Source organism: Phoxinus phoxinus, assembly GCF_949152265.1.
Source record: "Phoxinus phoxinus genome assembly, chromosome: 7".
In the NCBI taxonomy this organism is placed as follows: domain Eukaryota; kingdom Metazoa; phylum Chordata; class Actinopteri; order Cypriniformes; family Leuciscidae; genus Phoxinus; species Phoxinus phoxinus.
This window is the reverse complement of record NC_136882.1, coordinates 4,458,881-4,479,585: the sequence shown is the minus strand read 5'-3', so window position 1 is coordinate 4,479,585 and position 20,705 is coordinate 4,458,881. Positions and strand designations below refer to the sequence as shown.

Below are 20,705 nucleotides of genomic sequence, written 5' to 3'. Positions count from 1 at the left end.
TCGTCGTCGGTCCAGCTGTGTTTAAAAAAAATAATTAAATTCCATGTTTGCAGATGGACAACTCTCGCGCATGAAGCCACGAACTGCAATAGATTTTTAAAAATGCCGGTTAAAATAGAATGCTGCGTGGAGTCATCCAGTCAAAATGCGGCGTGAACACAACCAATCAGCATGTTCAGCGCACAAGTCCCACCCCCGAAAGTTCCTGAACTTTGAAAAAGTACTACCTCGCCAGCAGGGACTTTCTGAGGGGGAAATATTTACCCGGAACTTCATTTAGACCCTGATTCTTGCGGTGTAAACACACCGAGTACCACCCCAAAGCTCCTAGTTCCTGGGGAAAGTTCCCGCGGTGGAAACGCGGCTATAGTTGTTAATTTCAAGCTACTTCAAAAAATGTATTCTTCTATTTTTTCCAAAAGATTTGTTGCAATATCCAGTGCACTTCTAGCATTATCAACGCTGAACTGCTTGTTTGGAATGTGAGGAAATGGGTGATAGTTCGGATACTGAGTTTTTTTGCCATCAACACCAAGTTCAGTCAGTTGCCTCACAGAGTTTGGTAAAGAAGTCAACTGTGCGCTGTAATGGGACACCTGCTGAGCAAGGCTAGTTATTGAGCAGTTTTTGGGATGCTCTCCACTTCTACTGTACATTGCTGCTATCAGGGCTTTTTCCACAGCCTGATGTACCTTAAACAGACACCACTCTGAGCAATCTCCTCCAGTGTTATTGTGAGCTGCTCTGATGTCACATTGAGCCTGTTCATGCCAGCGTTTTGCCTCTCCTCTGTTTGGCCTTGGTGTTTCTCTGTGGTATGACCAGAAGTTATAGTGTCTTCTAGAGTAGTTCTGATAGAACCTCTCGCGTCCGCTCCTGTGTCTTCGCGCCTCTGTGTTCCACGTTTCATAGAAATCTCGAAAGTCTCTACAGGTTGAGGACGTGCTATGTGCAGTTTTCCCTTGTTGTAGTTCCTTAATTCTTTTCTGCAGGTATTTGAATGCCTCTTGGGCAAGTTCTTCGTTACCTGGATTCTTGTTTGGATGCCACCGGAGGTAGAGACGTTTAATGGCTTTTTGTTTGTCCTCACTTGACAGATTGCAGATTTGATTTAAGCTTTCGTCAATTACTCTTTTGATCTCTTCAAATGTCCCCGGAAAGACTCTTTTGGGTGGAGGCCTGGATGTCAAATGACATTCTATATCTGTGCAAGTGGACCCTGTTGACACAGTTGCCTTCTTTTCCCGTTTAAATTGGTAAAGGTCAAGAGAGCTTACTTCAATGAAGTCATCAGTGCCAACTTGAATTTTATATCTCGCAGGAAATTGTCTTATTTGTCCCAGTGGATCATCCAGTCGGTTGATAACAATGGCATAGAAATATTCACCGGATTCATCCTTGCTGAAGCCAACATATTCTCCACTTTCAAAGTTGTTGAGGAAGTTCATATCAAGGCAGTCATGCCATTCTTCAGGTATGAGACATCCAGGTTTCGGTAAGGCGTCATGTCCTTCCTCGTGGCCACTGTTATGAATGCCATGATTTGCCAATTTTGTCTCAACATCCTCCATGTTATCACACAGCAGAAGATGCCCAAGGACTAGAAGGCTTGAGATGGTCAGACAGTTCTTTAGAAGAGCATTGATTTCTTTAGTTAGACACATATTAACTTCATTTACTACTTTGGGAACGATGTTATTGTTGTGTTTCAAGTAGAAATTGCATCCATCTTTCTTTCTTTTAACATAAACATCTGTTTCATCCTTACTACCTTCAAGTGGCTCATGGTTTAACAGAAGTTCAGTTTGAAGAGTTTTGCAACAGATAATTTGAATCTTAGAAAATATTTCTTCACACTTTCCTGCAGCTTCAGACTGTGAAATCCCACCTTTGCTGTCTTCTCTGATGAGACAGACTAGTCCATGAAGAAATGCAGCAGAAGACAAGTGTTTGTCAAACCAGCCACTAAATTCACATTCCCCTTCATCACAATATTGGACACTTTCTCCCTCCAGGTTTTCAGAAATTACATCCGAGAGAAATTTGGGGCGAACTTGCAGGGGAAGGAACTGCAACAATGTTTGATGTTCATAGTGATCATTTCCAAGATGACAGCAGTTTAACTTTTCCAACAGTTTCAGCTTGGTTTCCAAAGGACCCTCAAGTCTTGCGGGCTGGAAGACTGTGTCATTGAAAAACAAAGTGTTGGATTCATAGAGTCTTCCATCTGTTGATGGAAGATAAAGTGGGTTGTTTCGGAAACAGGTTTTGTTCTGTTCCTCTTTCAGCAGGCAAAACAGCTGTTGTACAACACGCTTCACAGCTATCTGTTGATTTGCCTGAAGGCTGTCTTTGTCAAAACTATCAGAATAGATTTCTTGAAGAACAGTGATATATTGATTGACGGTGGGACTCTCCTGTACACCTATCTTCCTGAGGAAGTCTTCATATTTCATATACTTTGATGGAATGCGGTACAAATAAGGCCTAAACTCAAGAGCATCATGTAGCACAAGTGCTGTCTGCTTTGCCTTCACAAGTTTTGTCCCGTTTTCCACCAAGATAATGGGGAGGTCTGAGAACAGAGAGGCATTACAATTTATTGACTGCAGGTATGCATATGATTTGCTAAATACTGTGTTTCTTGTTTCCAGCAATGTGTCAGTGTGACACTGAGACATACAGATGTTTTTCAGATTAGCAGCTATTTGTTCAAGGGGTGGAGTCTCCAAGGCTCCGACATCCTTCATTTTCTTTATGTGATGTGGAGAGCAGAGTTCTGAAGGCAGGATTGGCATAGATGTCCATATCAGATAATGGTGATCAGTGTCTCTGTCAATCAATGATCCACTGATTGCAACAACCTCCCTCTCTTGAGCAAAGGCCTTGTGATAATCACAAAGTTTTTGCTGAATTTTCACTGGAAATATGAATTTAATGTTAGCAACTCTGTTTAGTAAATTAGAGTTTTTGTCATTACTCTTTGACAAAACAGTCCTAAACAGGAGATTTGATCTTTCCTTAAGAACATCTAGAGGAGTGTTGCCTCTTGTTTCAGATTCAATTTGTTTTGCAAACTGAATGATTTCCTCATCAGACACTTTATGTTTCAATCCAAGGTCCTTTATTAATAGACAATGTGCTTTAGTTTGTTTACCTTGGAAATTGTCCCAAAACATTTCTGGCACAAATCTCTCTTTTGGAAGCATTACCCTGTAAAGGGATACACTGTCATCATAGAAGTATGAAGCCACCTGAAGAGATCCATGGATGTCTCGAATAAATCTGACATCTCTCAATGCAGAGACAATCCTGCGGTCCACTGGTCTAAATTTCACTAACAACCGCATTAAATCAAGCAACTTGGCCTCTTTCATAATGTGCACAGAAGGAAGAATAAACTGTACACAGAACTCCAGATCATCTAGATTCCGAATGCTTAGAATTTCTGACAATTCTAAGTTTATCCAGCTGTTCTTGAGGAAAATACAGTCACATCCATCGACATGGTACAAGTTTGGAAAATCATTCTGATGCTCAGAATTTAGAATGAATATCATTCTGTGTAAATCAATCCTTTCCCGTTTTCCTGTTATTGACTCAAACAGGGGCAAGGACTTGAGGATCTTCACATGTTGACTCTTTTTATTGGAATCTCTGATCCCATTCTGTGAGAAGTGTTGAAGATCTACACATTCATCTTTTGACAGCTCCTCAAACTGGGAATGAGGTACATGATAAACCTCTTCTAAAACAGCACTGCTGTCTCCTGTTTGCAGGAGTTCTGGATTAATATACTTGAAAAGTAAGTATTTGAAATCAATGAAAAATCTGATGTTTAATTTCATGAACCCCAGTTTTATGAGAATGGAAGCTATTTTTTCATCTGGCTTCAGAATCACTTTTGATATGTTTCCCAATGTTTGTAAGAAATGTGTGTTATTTTGACTGGAGCAAATGACTGGTAAAATAGGACTGTCATCAAAGTGCTTTTTTATCTCACTGTAGACATTCATCTTTTCATTTTGGTAGAATTGCTCTTGATCCTCAAAGAAGCTCCATAAAGTGTTCAGCCATTTGACCGTCTCTGCCTCCGCTTTGTAAAGCTGGCACCTTTGATCAGGTAATGACTGACTGAGCAGCTGCTCAAGTTTCCGTTTCAAATATTCTGCTGCCATGGCAATTGTTAAGTCCTTAATAAACTTTCCCTTGCGTAGAATCTGAATGTGATTTCTAATGACATCATTATCTGCAAACAGTTCGTGGCATCCTTGAAAAAGACTGCTAAATCTTGAAATTAGCTTTGGGCATTGAGAGTCAAAGACTCTTAACATCTGATCTTCAGTGAGGAGAAGAGGCAGCCCATTGAGGTCATGGACATTTTTCTCATTGGCATTTGTCAAGCAGAAGCTCAAAAGTTTTGAACATCTTGTTTTATTTTTGATCAAGGTCTGGTTGATGGGCAAAGGCAAACCATCAGTTGTCTGGGAAGGATCATTTAACGATCTTTGCTTCAAGAAGTTCATCACTGTTGAAGCGCTGACTTCAGTCACATTCACACCAGCTGCTTTGAAATTCTTTTTTATTTCATTCATTTTGTAGGTGTTTAGCACTAATTTCATCCCGATGTCATATAAAAGTTGGAAAATTCCTTCATGGTCATCACTTGTAAAATACGGACAATTTTCTGAATGTGGTTTAGATGTATGGCACCAGTTAACTGTGTATTTTTGTTGTGAAAGATGTGATGACTCAACAGAAACAGCTTGTACAGTAGGTATGACAGGAAGATCAAGTTCTTTGACTGATCTATATACCTCATGGATCATCTCATGCCAGACCTTGTCTACTTTCTGTGAAATGCATGGAAAGTAATTAAGGCAAGAAGTCTCTAGCTGTGACTTGAGGCATACAAGATCTGTAGGTGTATCCGTCTTCATGACTGAACACAGATGTAATAGCAGATCAGCATAGAGTGGTGAAATGATGTTTACTTTCAGTGACTGGTTCCACTCGGTCTTCAGACTATCACCATCTTCTTTCCACAAGTCCCTTCTAGAAGAATCTACTTCAAAATTTGCATTCACGTGGACTGGTAAACCAGTTTGTCCAGGTAAGGGTAAAGAACAAAATGCCCTGCCAGTAAATGTGTGGTTAAATGAGCTTTTCCTACATGCAGCCAAAGCAGCTTGAGGAACTTTAAAATGATCTTGCTTGTTTTTTCTCTCATGGATTTGTTTTGAGAAACCAAAGCACTCTGCAACGACCCACTGACTTTGGTTAATTCCAGATGAGATTTTCATGGTGTAGATGGTTTTGCAGGGTTCTGCTGTTCCTGACATCAGGGATTCTTGAACATGTCTGTGAAAGTTTTTCTTGCTTACCATGCTCTTCTCTGTGTATTTCTTTTCAATAAGGAAAGGACATTTAGTTTGTTTTCCATCTTCACTGATCTCCAAGAACTGTATTTTTGTGATGTGTTTCAAGAAGAGAATTAGTCCTTCAGGATCTTCAGTCAAGGCATAGTAAAGTTCGTTCATGTCATGGTCTGTGACCGTGTGTCTAGATATTTCAGATTTTTCTGCCATTTTGTCTGTCCTCAGAGGGAGCCTGAACATGGTCCCACTATTGAGTGCAAACATTTCTGGAAGAAAAGTATGATAAACATCTTCAAAAGATTTTTTTAATTCATCATCAATTGAAATCATGCAGCCTGGGGACTGTTTTGTTATACCTTCCACGTATTTTAGATTTGGATCAGAAATGCAGAGAATTTTGTCACCAGTCAGGATGGATGGACAATCTGTCAGATGATACACAGAATTGAAGCCAAGTCCATATTTTCCAGTTCTCCCTAAAGTACCATGTTTTCCTCCTTCCCCCAGCTGCTGAATACCTTGCAGATCATCATCAGAAAATGTTCTGTTGTTGTACACACAAAGAGCCGGGCCTTGAACCAGTTCCCATTCCTTTCCAAATATCTTTTCTGTCTTATGTTTTCTTTTGTCCCACACAAAGTGAATTTCTGTTGCCTCTGCATCATCAGCGTTTTGAATGAGCTCTTTCAGAATATCCTTTTTAGATGGATATGCATCAATTATATTTTTTATTCGGACAGTTAGTTTCTCTTTTTGTCCAAACTCTTTGACATGAAGGGAAAACTCACTGACTAAATGATTTTTCAGAGTATGGTGTCTAGTTGTCATTACACCAAAATGACAGGCCACAGAACGAGGTATCAGATCATGGGTGAGCTTGACACCAGCTGAGACAGGCATCCATGGGCTGTCATTAAATCTCAGCTCTTTAGAATATGTCAACACACCTCTCTCATCAGGTATGAGACAGTTTGTAAGCTTTTCATCTTTAATTTTGTATAGCCCTTTCATAAGTATTGCAACACACTTATAAAGGTCTGACATGGAAAGAGGTTGAGATCCATTTAGAGCCTTCATTTCTTCAAGTGCAGCAACAAATTGCTCTCTTGTGAATTGTTTGTTGACACCAAGGCAGTCCCAGAGCCTCTCGAATTTGGAGAAGATGACAGGAAGCACATAGAGATATGGTTTCTCCTCAAATTGGTCACTTCTGGCCACTGACCTCACATTTATAAAGTGATCCTCAATGAAAATGAATGGATATGACTTTGCATGTCCATTAATGGGATTGGGATCTTTCTGTTTCAACAAGTACTTGTTGAGATATTCATAGCAAGTCTGGGCAATGTGGAAGAGAGCTGTCTTTTCAAATGCATTGCAGTGTTGATGTGCTTTTAACAGCTGCTGAAGAACCGTCTCAACTGGTGGATTTGTCCGTACTCTCAATTTTTTGAGAACTAGATCATAACTGTGTTTTTGAAGATTTGAATGATCAACTGTGAATTCTGTCATGCTTACTAAATTGTGACAACTGTCACTGTAAACTTCTTCAGGTTTTTTAAGAACAGTGGCGTTCTTGTTTTGCTGAACTAAAGGAACTAAGGCAGGGAGGAATGGTATTTGAGACAATGTGTGCCAGTGCAGAGAATTATCATCTTCTTGTATGGATACTTTCATACACCTCATGAGACACTGAAGACGTTCAGATTTATCCTGTTGCCAAACACTGGATATCTTTCCTGCTCTTTCTATGATGTCCTCTAAAGGCAGGTGGTCACTCAGCATTCCCAAATCTGAAAGTCGTTGAATCGTTTTTGGTGAGAGAAAGTCATTTTCGGTTCCTTCAAGAAAACGTCCTTCCTTAAGTTCATACAAACAAGCCATTTTGCCAGAAGGATTCACAAGTCGTTTGATTAATTGACGCTTCTTACAACTCTGTGTTGACCTACTGAAAAGTTACCCTTGTATTCCATCAACAGCAGGATCATTCAAGTCAATGGCATTCAGCACAAGAGTATTTCTGCTGTGTGTGTCCACAGAACTCAAGTTCTCAAAAACAATTTTGTAAAACTCAGGCCAGTTGATTGTTCTTTGTTTGATCTCTAACTTGAAGCCACAATTGATTAAACTCTGTCTTACCCATGATGGGAGAGAAACAACACTGGAATATGAAACTCCCAAGCTCAAGAACACTTGTATTGCAATGTCTCCAACTGTTTGGTTCTCCTCAATTTTTGGATTCAGAAATATCACATTGTCTATAGAACACCAATTATGTCCATTACTGAAAAGCTCCAGAGATTTCCCATTTGAATTCTGCACAACTGCTGAGTAGAAAGACTCAACCATGGGTAAAAATGCTTTGCTAACTGTCTCTGTGTTAGGCCAAAATGTATGGAAGGAATAGTTCTGGATATGACCATTTTGGGCCATTTTTTTCAGCTCAAGCAGTGTAGTGATGTAAGCAGATGTTATGGCATCTTTCATCAAAGCTTTGTTCCACTCAGACCTCACTCCTTTTTCCCAAAGACCTTTCCTATTTGATGTGACTGCAAAAGTTCCATTGACATGGACTGGAAGACCTGTCTCAATTGAGAGAGGAAGAAAACAAAAAGCCTGGCCTTCCTGCTTCAGGCTTTCCTCAGGGGACCATGAATTCGTTTTTGCCTCTCTATGCAAAGGTACAGCTATGCCTCCAATTGGAAATGAAAACACAGGTTCTTGTTCATTTCTTCTCTGGAACATTTGCAAAGACTCCTGCGTTCCAAAACATGAGTATAAAAGCCAGTTCTGGGTGAGGGATTTATCTGAGTGCTCCTGAACTATTTTAACAATGTGTGCTTTGTTGACATCAATCATTTTGTGGCATGTGATGTCACTGTTTCTGAAGGTCTTCTCGATCTCTTGGAGAAGTGTGTCATTTGAGACAAGAAATGAATTGATGACTTCTCTGGATATTTTGAGAGGAGTCTGAATCTGATCATTCCTTGGAGGAGTTAATGAGTTTTCAGGTACAGTTTGAAGGGACATAGATGTAATTCTCTTCAGAAATAGTAGGTGTGTTTGTGATTTGTCAGTCAAATTATTTCTAAAACTCCTAATTCGCTCTTCATCAAATACCTTTGAACTGATCTCTGACTTGTTGGCCTCCTCAAGAGTGCGAAATGGTAATTTAATCAAGGTGCCATTGTAAGATTTCTCGCTGTTTTGTACTGACATATCACAATCAAAAATTCCTTCATAAGATTTAAACTGTCCAGGAAACCTTTTGTACAGTCGTTCCTGGAATGGGTCAAGTTTAATTCCTGGGTTTCCTTTGCCGAGTATGTGCTTTTCCAAATGGGTGACATTTGGATCAAGTATGAGAAGGCTTTTCCCACTCAAAATCGAGGGAATATCAGTCACATGGTAAACAGCATTAAATCCAAGCCCAAACTTTCCAATCATCTCGACTTTTTTTTCCTTTGATGCTGATCCCACTTTGACAATGTTACTCCAGTCTTCTTGTGAAAAACGCGCGTTGTTGAAGATCCAAAGGCATGGTCCATTGCAGAGAGCCATTCCATGATCAAAGAGTGTTTCAGGGGGGTCTTTGTGTTTTCTGAAGTCAAGGAGGAATTTACATGTGGTTGCCCCAGCGTCCTCAGCATTTTGTAGGAGTTCTTTGAAAATGTCACTTTCTTCATCATACTCTTTAAGAATATTTTTAATTCTTTGAGTAATTGGTTCAGATTGTCCACATTGTTCTATACCAAATGACTCTTGCTCTGCTTGTATGAACTGTGGTTTTAAGATGCGAGTACTTAAGAATGGGACTTTCAACCATTTTGCAGTGATGGGCAAAACTTCTTCATGAATGACGTAGAACTCCTCATTGTCTTGTTTCAGGTCATCAAGTCCTTCATCACTGATGTCACAGAAGACTGTTTTGGACAAAGACTGCAGAGTAAAGTTTTGATTTTGGGCCATGACAGGCACAGGGGTGCTGTCCTTTAAAAGCTTCTCATTCTTTCGCATCCAGTCAAGAATGGCAATTGACACTTTAAGTTCTGTCAAGTCTCCATGAGGAGGACACCTGCAGTCAATTATTTGTTTTATGTCATGCAGTATATCTTCAATCTCTTCATCGGACAGTGATTTCTTCACACCAAATTTTGTTAGCAGGTTTTCATATTGCAAAAACTCTTCAGGCACTTTCTTGATGTAGGGGCTTAGATCCAGTTCAGGTGGATAGGCTAAAACTATATCTTCTGGACAGACAAACTCACTTTTATTCCATATCCAGGGGATGCCTTTTGTGTCTAATGAATCTGTGAAATTTCTCATGTTGTCTTGCATGAATTTGTAAATACTTTGCAGCTTGGTTTTAAAATGAAAATCTGAATTTGGGTTGACCATTGATCTCAGTGCAGAGAGGTTCTCTAAGACTTTTTCCGCAGGAGGGGGCTCATGAAGTCCAAGATTTTTGCAGACATGTCCTGTTAGCTCAGAGGTAAGTGGCATTACATATCCAACAATTGAAGAATACTTTGAATCCCTTACTTCAGTCGGCTTATACACACCTCTCTTATGATTTCTACAAATGCTTCCATTCAAGAACTTTGGATTTTCACAGGGAACCCACTGCCTTTGCTTCAGCTCTTCTATCTGCGCCTGGTTGAATTTTGAAAGGAAATCATTCTCATTCAGGACTCGAACAAGAGTATGTGCTTTTTTCAATGCCTTATCTGGTGAGTGGACACAAAGCTTTTCAGTATGATTTATGACTTGGAGTATGTCTGCTGTTGATATTTCTTTTTGCTCTGTCTTTAGGCCAAGGCTTTTTAAACTTTGAAGCATTTCCTGGGTGTTTGCATAAGAAGGTGGGGGAAAGAATTCTGCCTCGAAAAGATCTTGAAATGTCCTATTTCTTGGATCAAAAACATCTGAGACTTGTTTGTGTTCTCCATGAGTTGTCTCAATAAATTTCAGATTTTTAGTTTTCGTGAGCAGCTGCTTACTTTGTGTGAGTAGAATGCTACCATTATTCAATATCCAGGTCATTACTGTCTGTTCCTCACCTTTTTGGAAAGAGGCTGCCTCAATGCGGTCAACCAAATGAACAGCCACCTTAGCTGCATCCAAGAGTTCAATATTCAGAAGAGTCAAAAGTCTGCGATCAGCTTCATTCGCACACTGTACAATGGTCTCAGGCATTGGCAGATCTTTTGGAATGGCTGGTTTGGTGGTTGAAACAACTGCTTGCTTTGATTGAACTGCAACATATTTCCCAGACATCATTCTGAAGATTGGCAACAGGGAAAGCAAGTTCTTTTCAGCATTTGATAAAGAGTCCAAAGAAGAGAGGTACATTTTCAACTCCTCTTTTTCCTCTGATGAAGCAGAAGCAATGCCTTTGATGACCTGATCTCTGTGTGAGTTGACAAAGACTTGTAGAACACTTCTTGGTGAAGCAGGAAGAACATAGCTCTCAATGTCATGATGTCTAAGACACTCATCTCTTTTTATGACGGTACACCCCACCATTCCTAACACTTTCTGAACATGATCTGACAAGCTAGACGCTGTGCTACTCTGAAAAATCAAAGTTGTGTTACTCTGCAACCTTGCTAACAGTACAGAATTGCCTGAACTCTGTAGTGGCTCCAGTGGTATTAAAGGCACATCAATAAAGCTGTTTAACTCAATCAATTCAGTGCTAAGAAACTTCCAGAGTTCATTCAGCCAGCTTTTCGGGGGATGATGCTTTTCTGTTGTTTTCCATGTCACATGACCTTGGGTCACCTTCCAGTCTGTGGGTAAATGCTTCTTGGTGAGTGCAACAACATGATTTGCATCCAAATTGATTATGTTGTATGTGCCTGAAAAAATAGTGAGACCAAATTTCACAAACATGTATGATATTAATTAAATATTTTATTAGCACTCCCAATAAAATATATTAAACCGTTTTCTTACTCTTTGTTGCTAGTTTCCTTAGTTGCTTAGTGCAAACATGGCTCAGATCGTTGGGTATAAATCTTTCTTTACAAAATGGCAGCAATGTTCTATACAAAGAAAATACCGATTATTAGTACTTTGAAAACACAATATAAACACACTAAAGAATTCAAGTAGGAAAGAGACAACTATATCACACATTACCTTGGAAACTTCTCATTGTCGATCAAAACAGTGTTCTGCTCTTCATTGCTAAATGAAGTAAAGGTTCCATCACTGAGAGGCAGAAGCTTAAGACCTTGTAGTTCTGTGTACTTCTCATCACTGAGAGCAAATTCAAGAAGAGAGTATTTGTCATCTTCGGTTAGGTTTTCAGCCTTACTTCTGTGAAGGACATCTCTAACATAAGATGGAGTCACCCATGTCATGGTATCACTTTCAGGAAAGATTTCTTGAACATCTTTCAAAATATTTTCTGTGACTGTGACCAGGTTCTCTCCTTCAGCAATCAATAATCTTGATATCACAGACATTGTGTCACTACATGTATTGTTAACTGGAAAAACCGCATCTAAGGGAAACACCCAGATTTTCTCATCTCTGGCAAGGTGAAAGATCTTGTATTCAGTTAGACCCTTCAGAGTGTCTGTTGCAACTTCATGCCATCTGTCTTTATGTACAGTCTTGGATAGGTCAGGCCAAAGATTGTACACAGTGGCAGCAGGCAGAGTTGAGTTTCTGGATAACTGAATGGCATCCAGGATCATCATAAGATATACATGAGGAAGGATATGTTTTATAAGTAGCTCATTCCACTTTGCAGACTCGTCATTCTTCTGATCCTCCTCTTGCCACTTAATGAACCTCCGATTATCTGTCAGGCCAAAGCAAGCATTGATGTGAATGGGAAGCCCAGTTTTGTTTGAGTCATTATTTGGAAGTGGTAGAAAGCAACTGAGTCGCCCATTGCAAAGCGATCTGTCTTCATCTATTCGAAAAGCTGCATCAACTTGAGGATAGAAGCTCAGCTTACTGGCTAGAGAGTCAATCTCTGGTTTATATCCATCTTTCAGAAGGCAAGTTGTCACAAGCCACTGGGACCTTGTTTCTTCCATTTGATGGGGAATGTGTGATACTGTTTTGAAACAAGTTTTTCTGTCAAACGATTCCTGCTTGACATGAGAAATGTCAGAGTCAAATTGATTTGATGCTGAAACTTTTAGCCTATTGCTGCAGAAATCATTGGTGTCAATATGCAGCAAAGTAATGGATGACACATTTCTCAGGAAAAGAAGACTGATGTCTGCATCAGCAATGAAACTGTCAAAAAGCTGTGTAACTTTTGTGGAGTCATACAAGTTATCGGAGATCTCAGAAGCCTCATTACGCAGAGGGAAGCGGAAAAGCGTTCCTTTGAAGTATTGCTCCTCACTGATGACCTTCTCCCAGGAACAACTGTCGACATGACTGACTACATTTTGAAAGGGCTGGAACTGATCTCTCAAGTTCAAAAGGCTCTCTCTGTCCTCCTCGTCATTCAAAGACCATCGATAGCCTTCTTCATCATCTCCAAACATCTTCTTTTGTGGGTCAAAAATGGCAAGGTGTTCAGAACTGAATACACATGGCAAGTCTGTAAATAAATAAACAATAATAATAATTGTAAATATTTTTGTTCCAAATCCCCATGTCAGAATCTGACACACCAAGAACTAGGGATGCACTGATACCACTTTTTCCATAACGAGGCCGATACTTTCATTTTTGCAGATACCAATAATGATACCTGTATTTTCACTGCATTTGTCATTTTTAAATATTAGGTAGAGAAACTAAAAGAATATGAATTATATTTGTTGAATTAATTTGTTTAGCAAATCTATATTTCCTTCAGTTATTTACATGCTTTACTATGCCTGTTAAAATGTATCCAATCCACTTTATTTATATAGCACAATTTAAACAAACACAAGGTTTCCAAAGTGCTGTACACCACAACAATAAAAGCCACGATTGGATAAAAGTAATAAAATAAAATAAAAACAACATAAAATGAAATAAGTAAAATCAAATCAAATCAAATAAATAAATAAAATGCACTGCCCACACAACACAACATGCCACATTTAAATCACATCAATCACGATTTACCTGCGGTTAAAAGCCAGAGTAAAAAGATGGGTTTTAAGCAGATATTTAAATTAAAACAGTGAGGAGGCTTGTCTGATGAGTAGTGGCAATACATATACTATTACACATATGTTTTATTTCTCAACTGTTTACGTTCACTCAAGACCTAAGAAACTATGTTTACTAGGATACTCGCAAAGATGGCCGTTTTTACATAATTTTGTGTGAATTCCAGTGGTGGACGAAGTACACATACCATGTACTTGAGTTAAAGTAAAGATACTCAAGGTAAAATATTACTCAAGTAAAAGTAGAAGTGCTGCCTTTAAACATTCACTTGAGTAAAAGTACAAAAGTATTTGCCTTCAAATGTACTTAAGTACCCAAGTACTATGATTTTTTTTTATGGCTATAATGTCATATTATAATTTTTGTCACAAGACTCTTGCTTAACTCAGTCTACGTGAAGACTCTAATGTCACTCTTGTGACATGTATATATATATATATATATAATGACTAATTAATGTCATTTTATTAATAGATTGGTGTGCCAATATATATATTTGAATTGAATTTTTTTTTGTGCATTTAATTTTGGAGGGAAGGGGACTGTTCCATAAGGGGTCTGTCCCATAAGGTTTAATACATTTACAGTATTTACTGTATATTTTTCTCAAGCGTCTATGGTCATAATTAATAACATCCTAATGTTATGATACAGTCACATAAACCTGCACAACGCCATTAAATATACACACACACACACACACACACATACATATATATATATTCTACATTATGGAAGTAGCCAATTTCCCTCCAAAATTAAACACAAAAACTTAATGCAGTGTTTCTGCTACTCCCCAGAAAAAAATGCTATTATATGCAAGTAATTTAAGTGTCAACGTAAAACGCAATGTACATTATGCGTCAATATTGACCGATATTTGCTGCAATAATAGCTGCTGCTCTCTGCCCCGCTTAAAATCGTTGGCAGCACGATTTGTTTGGAACTATTGAGAGCTACACAAATCATGTCCCTGCGCGGCGGCGAGATCACTGTCGCAACCGTATGGTCGCAATCTGGTTCGCGCTTAGTAGATACCGCCAAGGCAAGTTCAAATCAAAGAACGCTGTATTGTGATTGTTGGCTCGTTTGACCAGTTAAGTTTTTATCCACTATATAAAAAGGAACGACTGATTTTAAAAATGTAGTAGAGTAAAAAGTAAGATATTTGACCTTGAAATGTAGTGGAGTTAAAGTAAAAGTCTTCCCAAATTTAAATACTTCAGTAAAGTACAGATACGCAAAAAAACTACTTAAGTACAGTAACGAATTACATTTACTTCGTTACTGTCCACCACTGGTGAATTCGTCAGGTCAAGTTTAAGAAGACGTGAAAGAGAATTAATTGTAGTATTCAAGCGCTGTCTGAGACTTGGCTTTTTGGGAGAACGCTTCACATGTTTGTGTTTTTAATAAATAATAATTAAGTTTTAATCCAAATTGCGCATGTGTGCTGAGTGAGCGATCAGCAATCAAGAGCATGCAACAGAAGTCTGCTCTCTCTCTTTACCATACATATCTGACTGAACTACAAACTTTCCAGTGATGTCTGCGAAAAAGGGATGTGCACTCTACAAGCTTGCACGTCTGTGCCAATCCACTCCGCGTTACGCTTATCAGCTCACACACAGCTATATGGGCGTAATTATTTAATTTGTTTAACATTCTATTAATTCGAAAAATGTCATTCATAGACCACCTCCTCTGCAGGCCCGGTTCTATGGGGTACTTAGTAAAAGTAAACAAAAGTAAAAGCACCCTCAGATGAAATTATTAATAGCACACATGTAAACGAGATTTCGCCGACAATAGAAACACTCACATGCATACATATATTTACAGAATAAATGCATTAACACGATTCTTCAAATCAGAAATAATTTCATGAAGCTTCCATGTTTAATGCATTTGATCGTTTGTGTCCTTCTCCTTGTGCTATCTCTTTAATTGCTCACTTGGTTGTGTGTTGTGTGTGCGTCCCACTCAGGAAATTCATTTGTTGACTTTGAGAGACAGGACTTTACAGTAGCCTTGCCTAAAATATTAATTGTCGATGTTGCACTACCGTATGAATAATTATCATTATGGACATAATAAATTGGCTTAAGAAAGCCCAAACCTCTACATCACAAGACGTTCAAATGGCAATGCCTGCCAATGGCAGCAGTGTACCCTGCCCTACAACCTCACTCTCGCCGCAGGACACCCCTGCCAACACCGGCGACAAAGCCCGGCAAGAGCCGCGGCTGATGGCGCGAAGTGACTTACAGTAGGTGATGAAGACCCCTTACAGGTGATGTGCTGAGAAAAATACCTCAGTCAATCATTTAGTGGCAGTGGAAATAGCTGTTCTTGGTTAAAAAAATAGAGAGTGGCTCAAATATTCTGTTGAACGGGATGCTGCATTTTGTTCTGCATGTCGAAAAGTTGGCTCAGCTGGGACAGATGATGCGTTCACAACCACTGGCTATAACAATTGGCACCATGCCCTTGTTCAAGGCAAGGCAAGGCAAAGTTTTTTTATATAGCACATTTCATACACAATGGTAATTCAAAGTGCTTTACATAGAAGAAATTTAAATAATCAAAAATAAAATAAAATACAGTACAAACAGTCGGACGAACAGTGGCACAATGCTCATTCAGTAAATGCACAGCTAAACAGAAGTGTTTTGAGTCTGGATTTGAATGTGGCTACTGTAGGAGCACACCTGATCTCTTCTGGAAGCTGGTTCCAGCTGCGGCTGGCATAATAGCTAAAAGCGGACTCTCCTTGCTTAGAGTGAACCCTTGGTATTTCTAATTGATGTGATCCTAATGATCTGAGTGATCTGTTGGGTTTATATTCAGTGAGCATATCTGCAATGTATTGAGGTCATAGGCCATTAAATGATTTATATACCAGTAATAATACTTTAAAATCAATCCTAAATGTGACTGGGAGCCAGTGTAAAGACCTGAGGACTGGTGTGATGTGTTCATATTTTCTGGTTCTGCTGAGGATCCTGGCAGCAGCGTTCTGTACGAGCTGCAACTGTCTTATGGTCTTTTTGGGAAGGCCAGTGAGGAATCCACCCTGCTGGTGATGAAAGCATGCACAAGTGGCTCTTGAAAAGAGATGGTATTCATCCCTCCTGGGGTGGTGCTGCTCTTCTCTCTAGTAATTTGGCTCATAGTCTTAGAGATAAAACATGAAATTCTGGGCCTCAGGTCAGAAAGCAGACAGACTGGCTTAACCGACCGTCTGCTAGCGGCCTCACGTCACCAAGGTCAGATAAATCCCATCACATAGAGCTTCTTTCACCTAGATATCATCATATAGAGACTGTGTCTGTTCCCCGAATTTGGAAATCCAAAAAACGTTCAAACCCCATCTAAGGTTAAAAATTTAATTGATGTTCAACAAATAAAAAACAGATATAATACAGATGAGCAAATGATAAAGCTTGGGTTGCTGAATATTCGATCTCTTACTTCAAAAAGCGCTAATAGTTAATTATATGATTTCAGATTATAACCTAGATGTGCTGTGTTTAACAGAAACCTGGCTAAAACCAAACGATTACATTGCTTTAAATGAGTCAACCCCACAAGATTACGGTTATAAACATGAACCTAGTCTGAAACGCAAAGGAGGAGGTGTTGCTGTAATTTATAGTAATATTTTCAAAACCACTAAGAAATCTAGTTTTAAATATAACTCTTTTGAAGTGTTGATGCTTAATGTAGTGTATTTCACCTGTAATATGATAAACGGAGTTGAAGCCGATCCCAAATCTCCCGACTTTTGTGGGGTCATCCTGCTTGATGCTTCTGCCAACTCTCTGGATTCCCTCCCAGTCTTCCTCTGTGAACGCTGCATCATTGAAGGCATAGAGAGCCGGTCCTGCCAGATCAAAGATGCAAACAGATGATCATACAAATAAAGAGTAGTCTTTTGCCTATAATAAAGACTTTCAGTATTGTCAAAGACTTCTCCTAATGAATCATGTCTCCCATACTGTACTGTATGTACTATATGCACTTATTTGCAGCAAAAGATTTAGACCAAGATTTAGATATCTGAGATACAACTGGTGACTGGTGCTCTTCAAAAGAGGAAAACAAATGTCAGTTATTAATGGAAAAGTGTGTCTAATTTATTATTTTGGTTGCTCCCATAGTAGCTAAAGCTGGGGACACACTTAACGACTATAAACCTATAATCAAGCAACGTAGACTGCTATTCTCAAATCAGGAATTAAAAATGAATTGGTTTGTTCTGAGCAAAAACTCTAGGATATTGTTTTCCGGTTTAGAGTAGCGGTTAGAACGAAATAAAAAACTGCTTGATTTATTCTTTCTTTAAAATGTTATTTGTGTATTTTAATTGTATCAGTCTACAGTAAATATACAACACTCCCAATATGCTTTTTAATGGGACTGCCAACACCAGAAACTCTGAAAGCATGACTTCGGTTGACAGAAGAGCTGCAGAGATATTCAAGGCACTGTATTTCCTCACTATATTTCCTCAAATATACTAGATATAATTAGTGTACACAGTATATGAAATTATTTTATTTACAAATGTCATGTTTGTGATTTTTTTTAGTTGTTAAACTAAATTAATAGATATTCAGAAACAAGTGCAGTTATATACTGTATGAATGAGAACAAATGTAAAACCTTAAACTATAATATCTTTTGTTGCAGACTCTAAAGTAATTTTATAAAGTTTAAATCTAGTGTGATTTAAATCTGCTTCCAGTATTTATGACACAAATACCTTGATACTTTCCGAGTTCTTCAGTCCACAGGCTCTGAGTCTCATAATGCCTCTCATCATGAATAAACACCACACGTGAAGCTCCTGCATCGTCTGCATTCTGGATCAGCTCCTGGTGCGTTACAGGGTTAATATTAAACACAGATACGATGACATATTTAAGATACATACTATTTAACAATGATGCACAAATATTTTTTTTAGCCTACCTTCAATATTTGTCCTCCATCTGGATACCTTCTCAAAATTTCTTTCAGGTAATCAATGAATGGTGGAGACGTCGCACCAAATTTATTTCTGCATTGAACAATGTAAAGTTTATCACAAACTGCACAAAACACATACAGAGAAAAGTCAAGGTTCATTGTGTAATAGAAGTACAAAATCAGCTGGAATTATTTGTAATCCAGGAGCTATATCATGTAGCCCAAGACTTGGGTTGAGCATGGTCACTCCCTGGATGGGAGACCTCAAGGGAAAACTAGGTTGCTGCAGGGGGCGCTCACCCTGTACTCTGTGTGGGTCCTAACACCCCAGTATAGTGACGGGGACGCTATACTGTAACAAGCACCATCCTTCGGATGAGACGTTAAACCGAGGTCCTGGCTGTGTGGTCATTAAAAAACCCCACTTCTTATAAAGAGTAGGGGTGTGTAACCCTGATGTCCTGGCCACATTCCCTCCATTGGCCTTTATCAATCATGGCCGCCTAATAATCCCCATAATCTGAATTGGCTCTATGACAAGTGGATGCTGCACACTGGTCGTGGTTGAAGAGAAACCCCAGATATGATTGTAAAACACTTTGGGTGTACAGTAGTACGTAGTAAAGCGATATATAAAGGCTTCATTTCATTTCAAAACATATTAGCTTCTTGGCTAAAATTACTTTTTTTTTCATAAATGTGCTTTATATGGTTACTCTCAATGTACATTATTATTCCACTCCATTATATTAGTTATGGGATTAAGCATAAAACATGCAGTGAATAAAACCACATACTTTTTTTTCTTCTTTTGCCTTGATGCGGAACTCATTGTCCTTCTTTACATTCTCCTGTGTGGAAAAAAAATATCACTTTCAAATTCTGCAAATTTAACAGTTATTCCATGGTCATTGTATTAATAATACTGTAAATACAATATCTTTTTCATACAAATATAAGTGCTTTCTTGGGTCTCCTATGGCCTAAAGCACAGTTCCCTTTCAAGGGAACTCATGCTGCGTCGATTCTGCGTGATTGGGTCTTGAAGCACGGGTGAAATCAGTCCAATGGTGTGACGAGACGTCAGAGGCGGCTGATGTCATCAACCAGGAAACTATAAAGCCTGCCCAAACTAGCACAGATAGCTTCTGTGTCTTCAGCAAGTGCTCTATGTGAATCGTGTGTCTTATTTGTTGTTGTCTGTCTTTCATATATACGTATATATATATATATATATATATATATATATATATATATATATATATATATTATGGCGAGCAAGTAGAAGATCAGATTGTGTGTTCACCCCTGCCCACGCTACATCACGGGTGCGGACACACACAATCTTTGTGTTGTTTGTTTGGGAGTGGAGCATGCACAGTCAGTGCTCGAGGGTGCTGGCTGTGCAGACTGTGAACAACTCCCACCTGGTGATCTTCGAGGATACTGCTCAGGCTCGCGTTCCTCGCGGTTTGGATATTGACTGGCCAGTGTAGAACCAGGACGTCCCACCAAGCCGATCAGAACAACTTTGGCTTTGGTGGGCAAAGCTTATGCTGCTTCTGGTCAGGCTGCAGCATGCCTACACACTATGGGCGTGCTGCAAGCCTACCAGGCAGAAGTGTTAGGAGACTTGAATGAGGACGGGGGAATTAGCCCTGACGCAGTTGCAGAGCTGCGTCAGGGCCACAGATCTTTCTCTCCGGGCCACCAAGGAGACGGCCAGAGCTGTTGGTCGTGCTATGGCAGTCCTGCTAGCCACAGAGAGGCATTTATGGTCAAATCTTAGCGCCATAAAGGAGAAAGATAAGTGCTTCCTTATGGACGCCCCGCTTTCGCTTCCTGCCCTCTTTGGCGACGCGGTCACTACAGTCGTCTAGAGGTTTCAGGAAGCTAACAAGCAAGCGGGAGACGTTCCATAAGCTCCTCTCCCGTCGCTCACAGGTCTCCAGGGCTGCTGAGCGGAAGCAGCCCCATACCACTATAAGCCAGTTCATGATACCGTTCGGTAAAAATACAGAGCGTCGCTACCTGTACTCTGCTCTCATGCACATAGAATACACATAGAAAGGTTGGGGTTGAGGTTGAACGTCAAAAAGAGTGAACTTTCTCCAGTACAGATAACCAATTTTCTAGGCGTGGCATGGGATTCAATCATTATGCAAGCACGTCTCTCTCCTGCACGCATAGTGTCGATCCTGTCAACAGTAAACC

General features: G+C 39.4%; 1 protein-coding gene across 1 annotated transcript; it reads right to left on the bottom strand.

Moving 5' to 3' along the window:
• Positions 1 to 389: 389 nt before the first annotated feature.
• Positions 390 to 19,323, bottom strand: LOC307001889 (sacsin-like; the record flags this gene model as incomplete). The annotated part of the gene is given in 8 exon segments (XM_079618914.1): positions 390 to 7,334; positions 7,338 to 11,239; positions 11,337 to 11,425; positions 11,523 to 12,951; positions 17,257 to 17,403; positions 18,286 to 18,397; positions 18,495 to 18,582; positions 19,289 to 19,323. Coding segments are annotated over 8 exon segments (12,747 nt in total).
• Between the last annotated feature and the right edge of the window lie 1,382 nt (positions 19,324 to 20,705).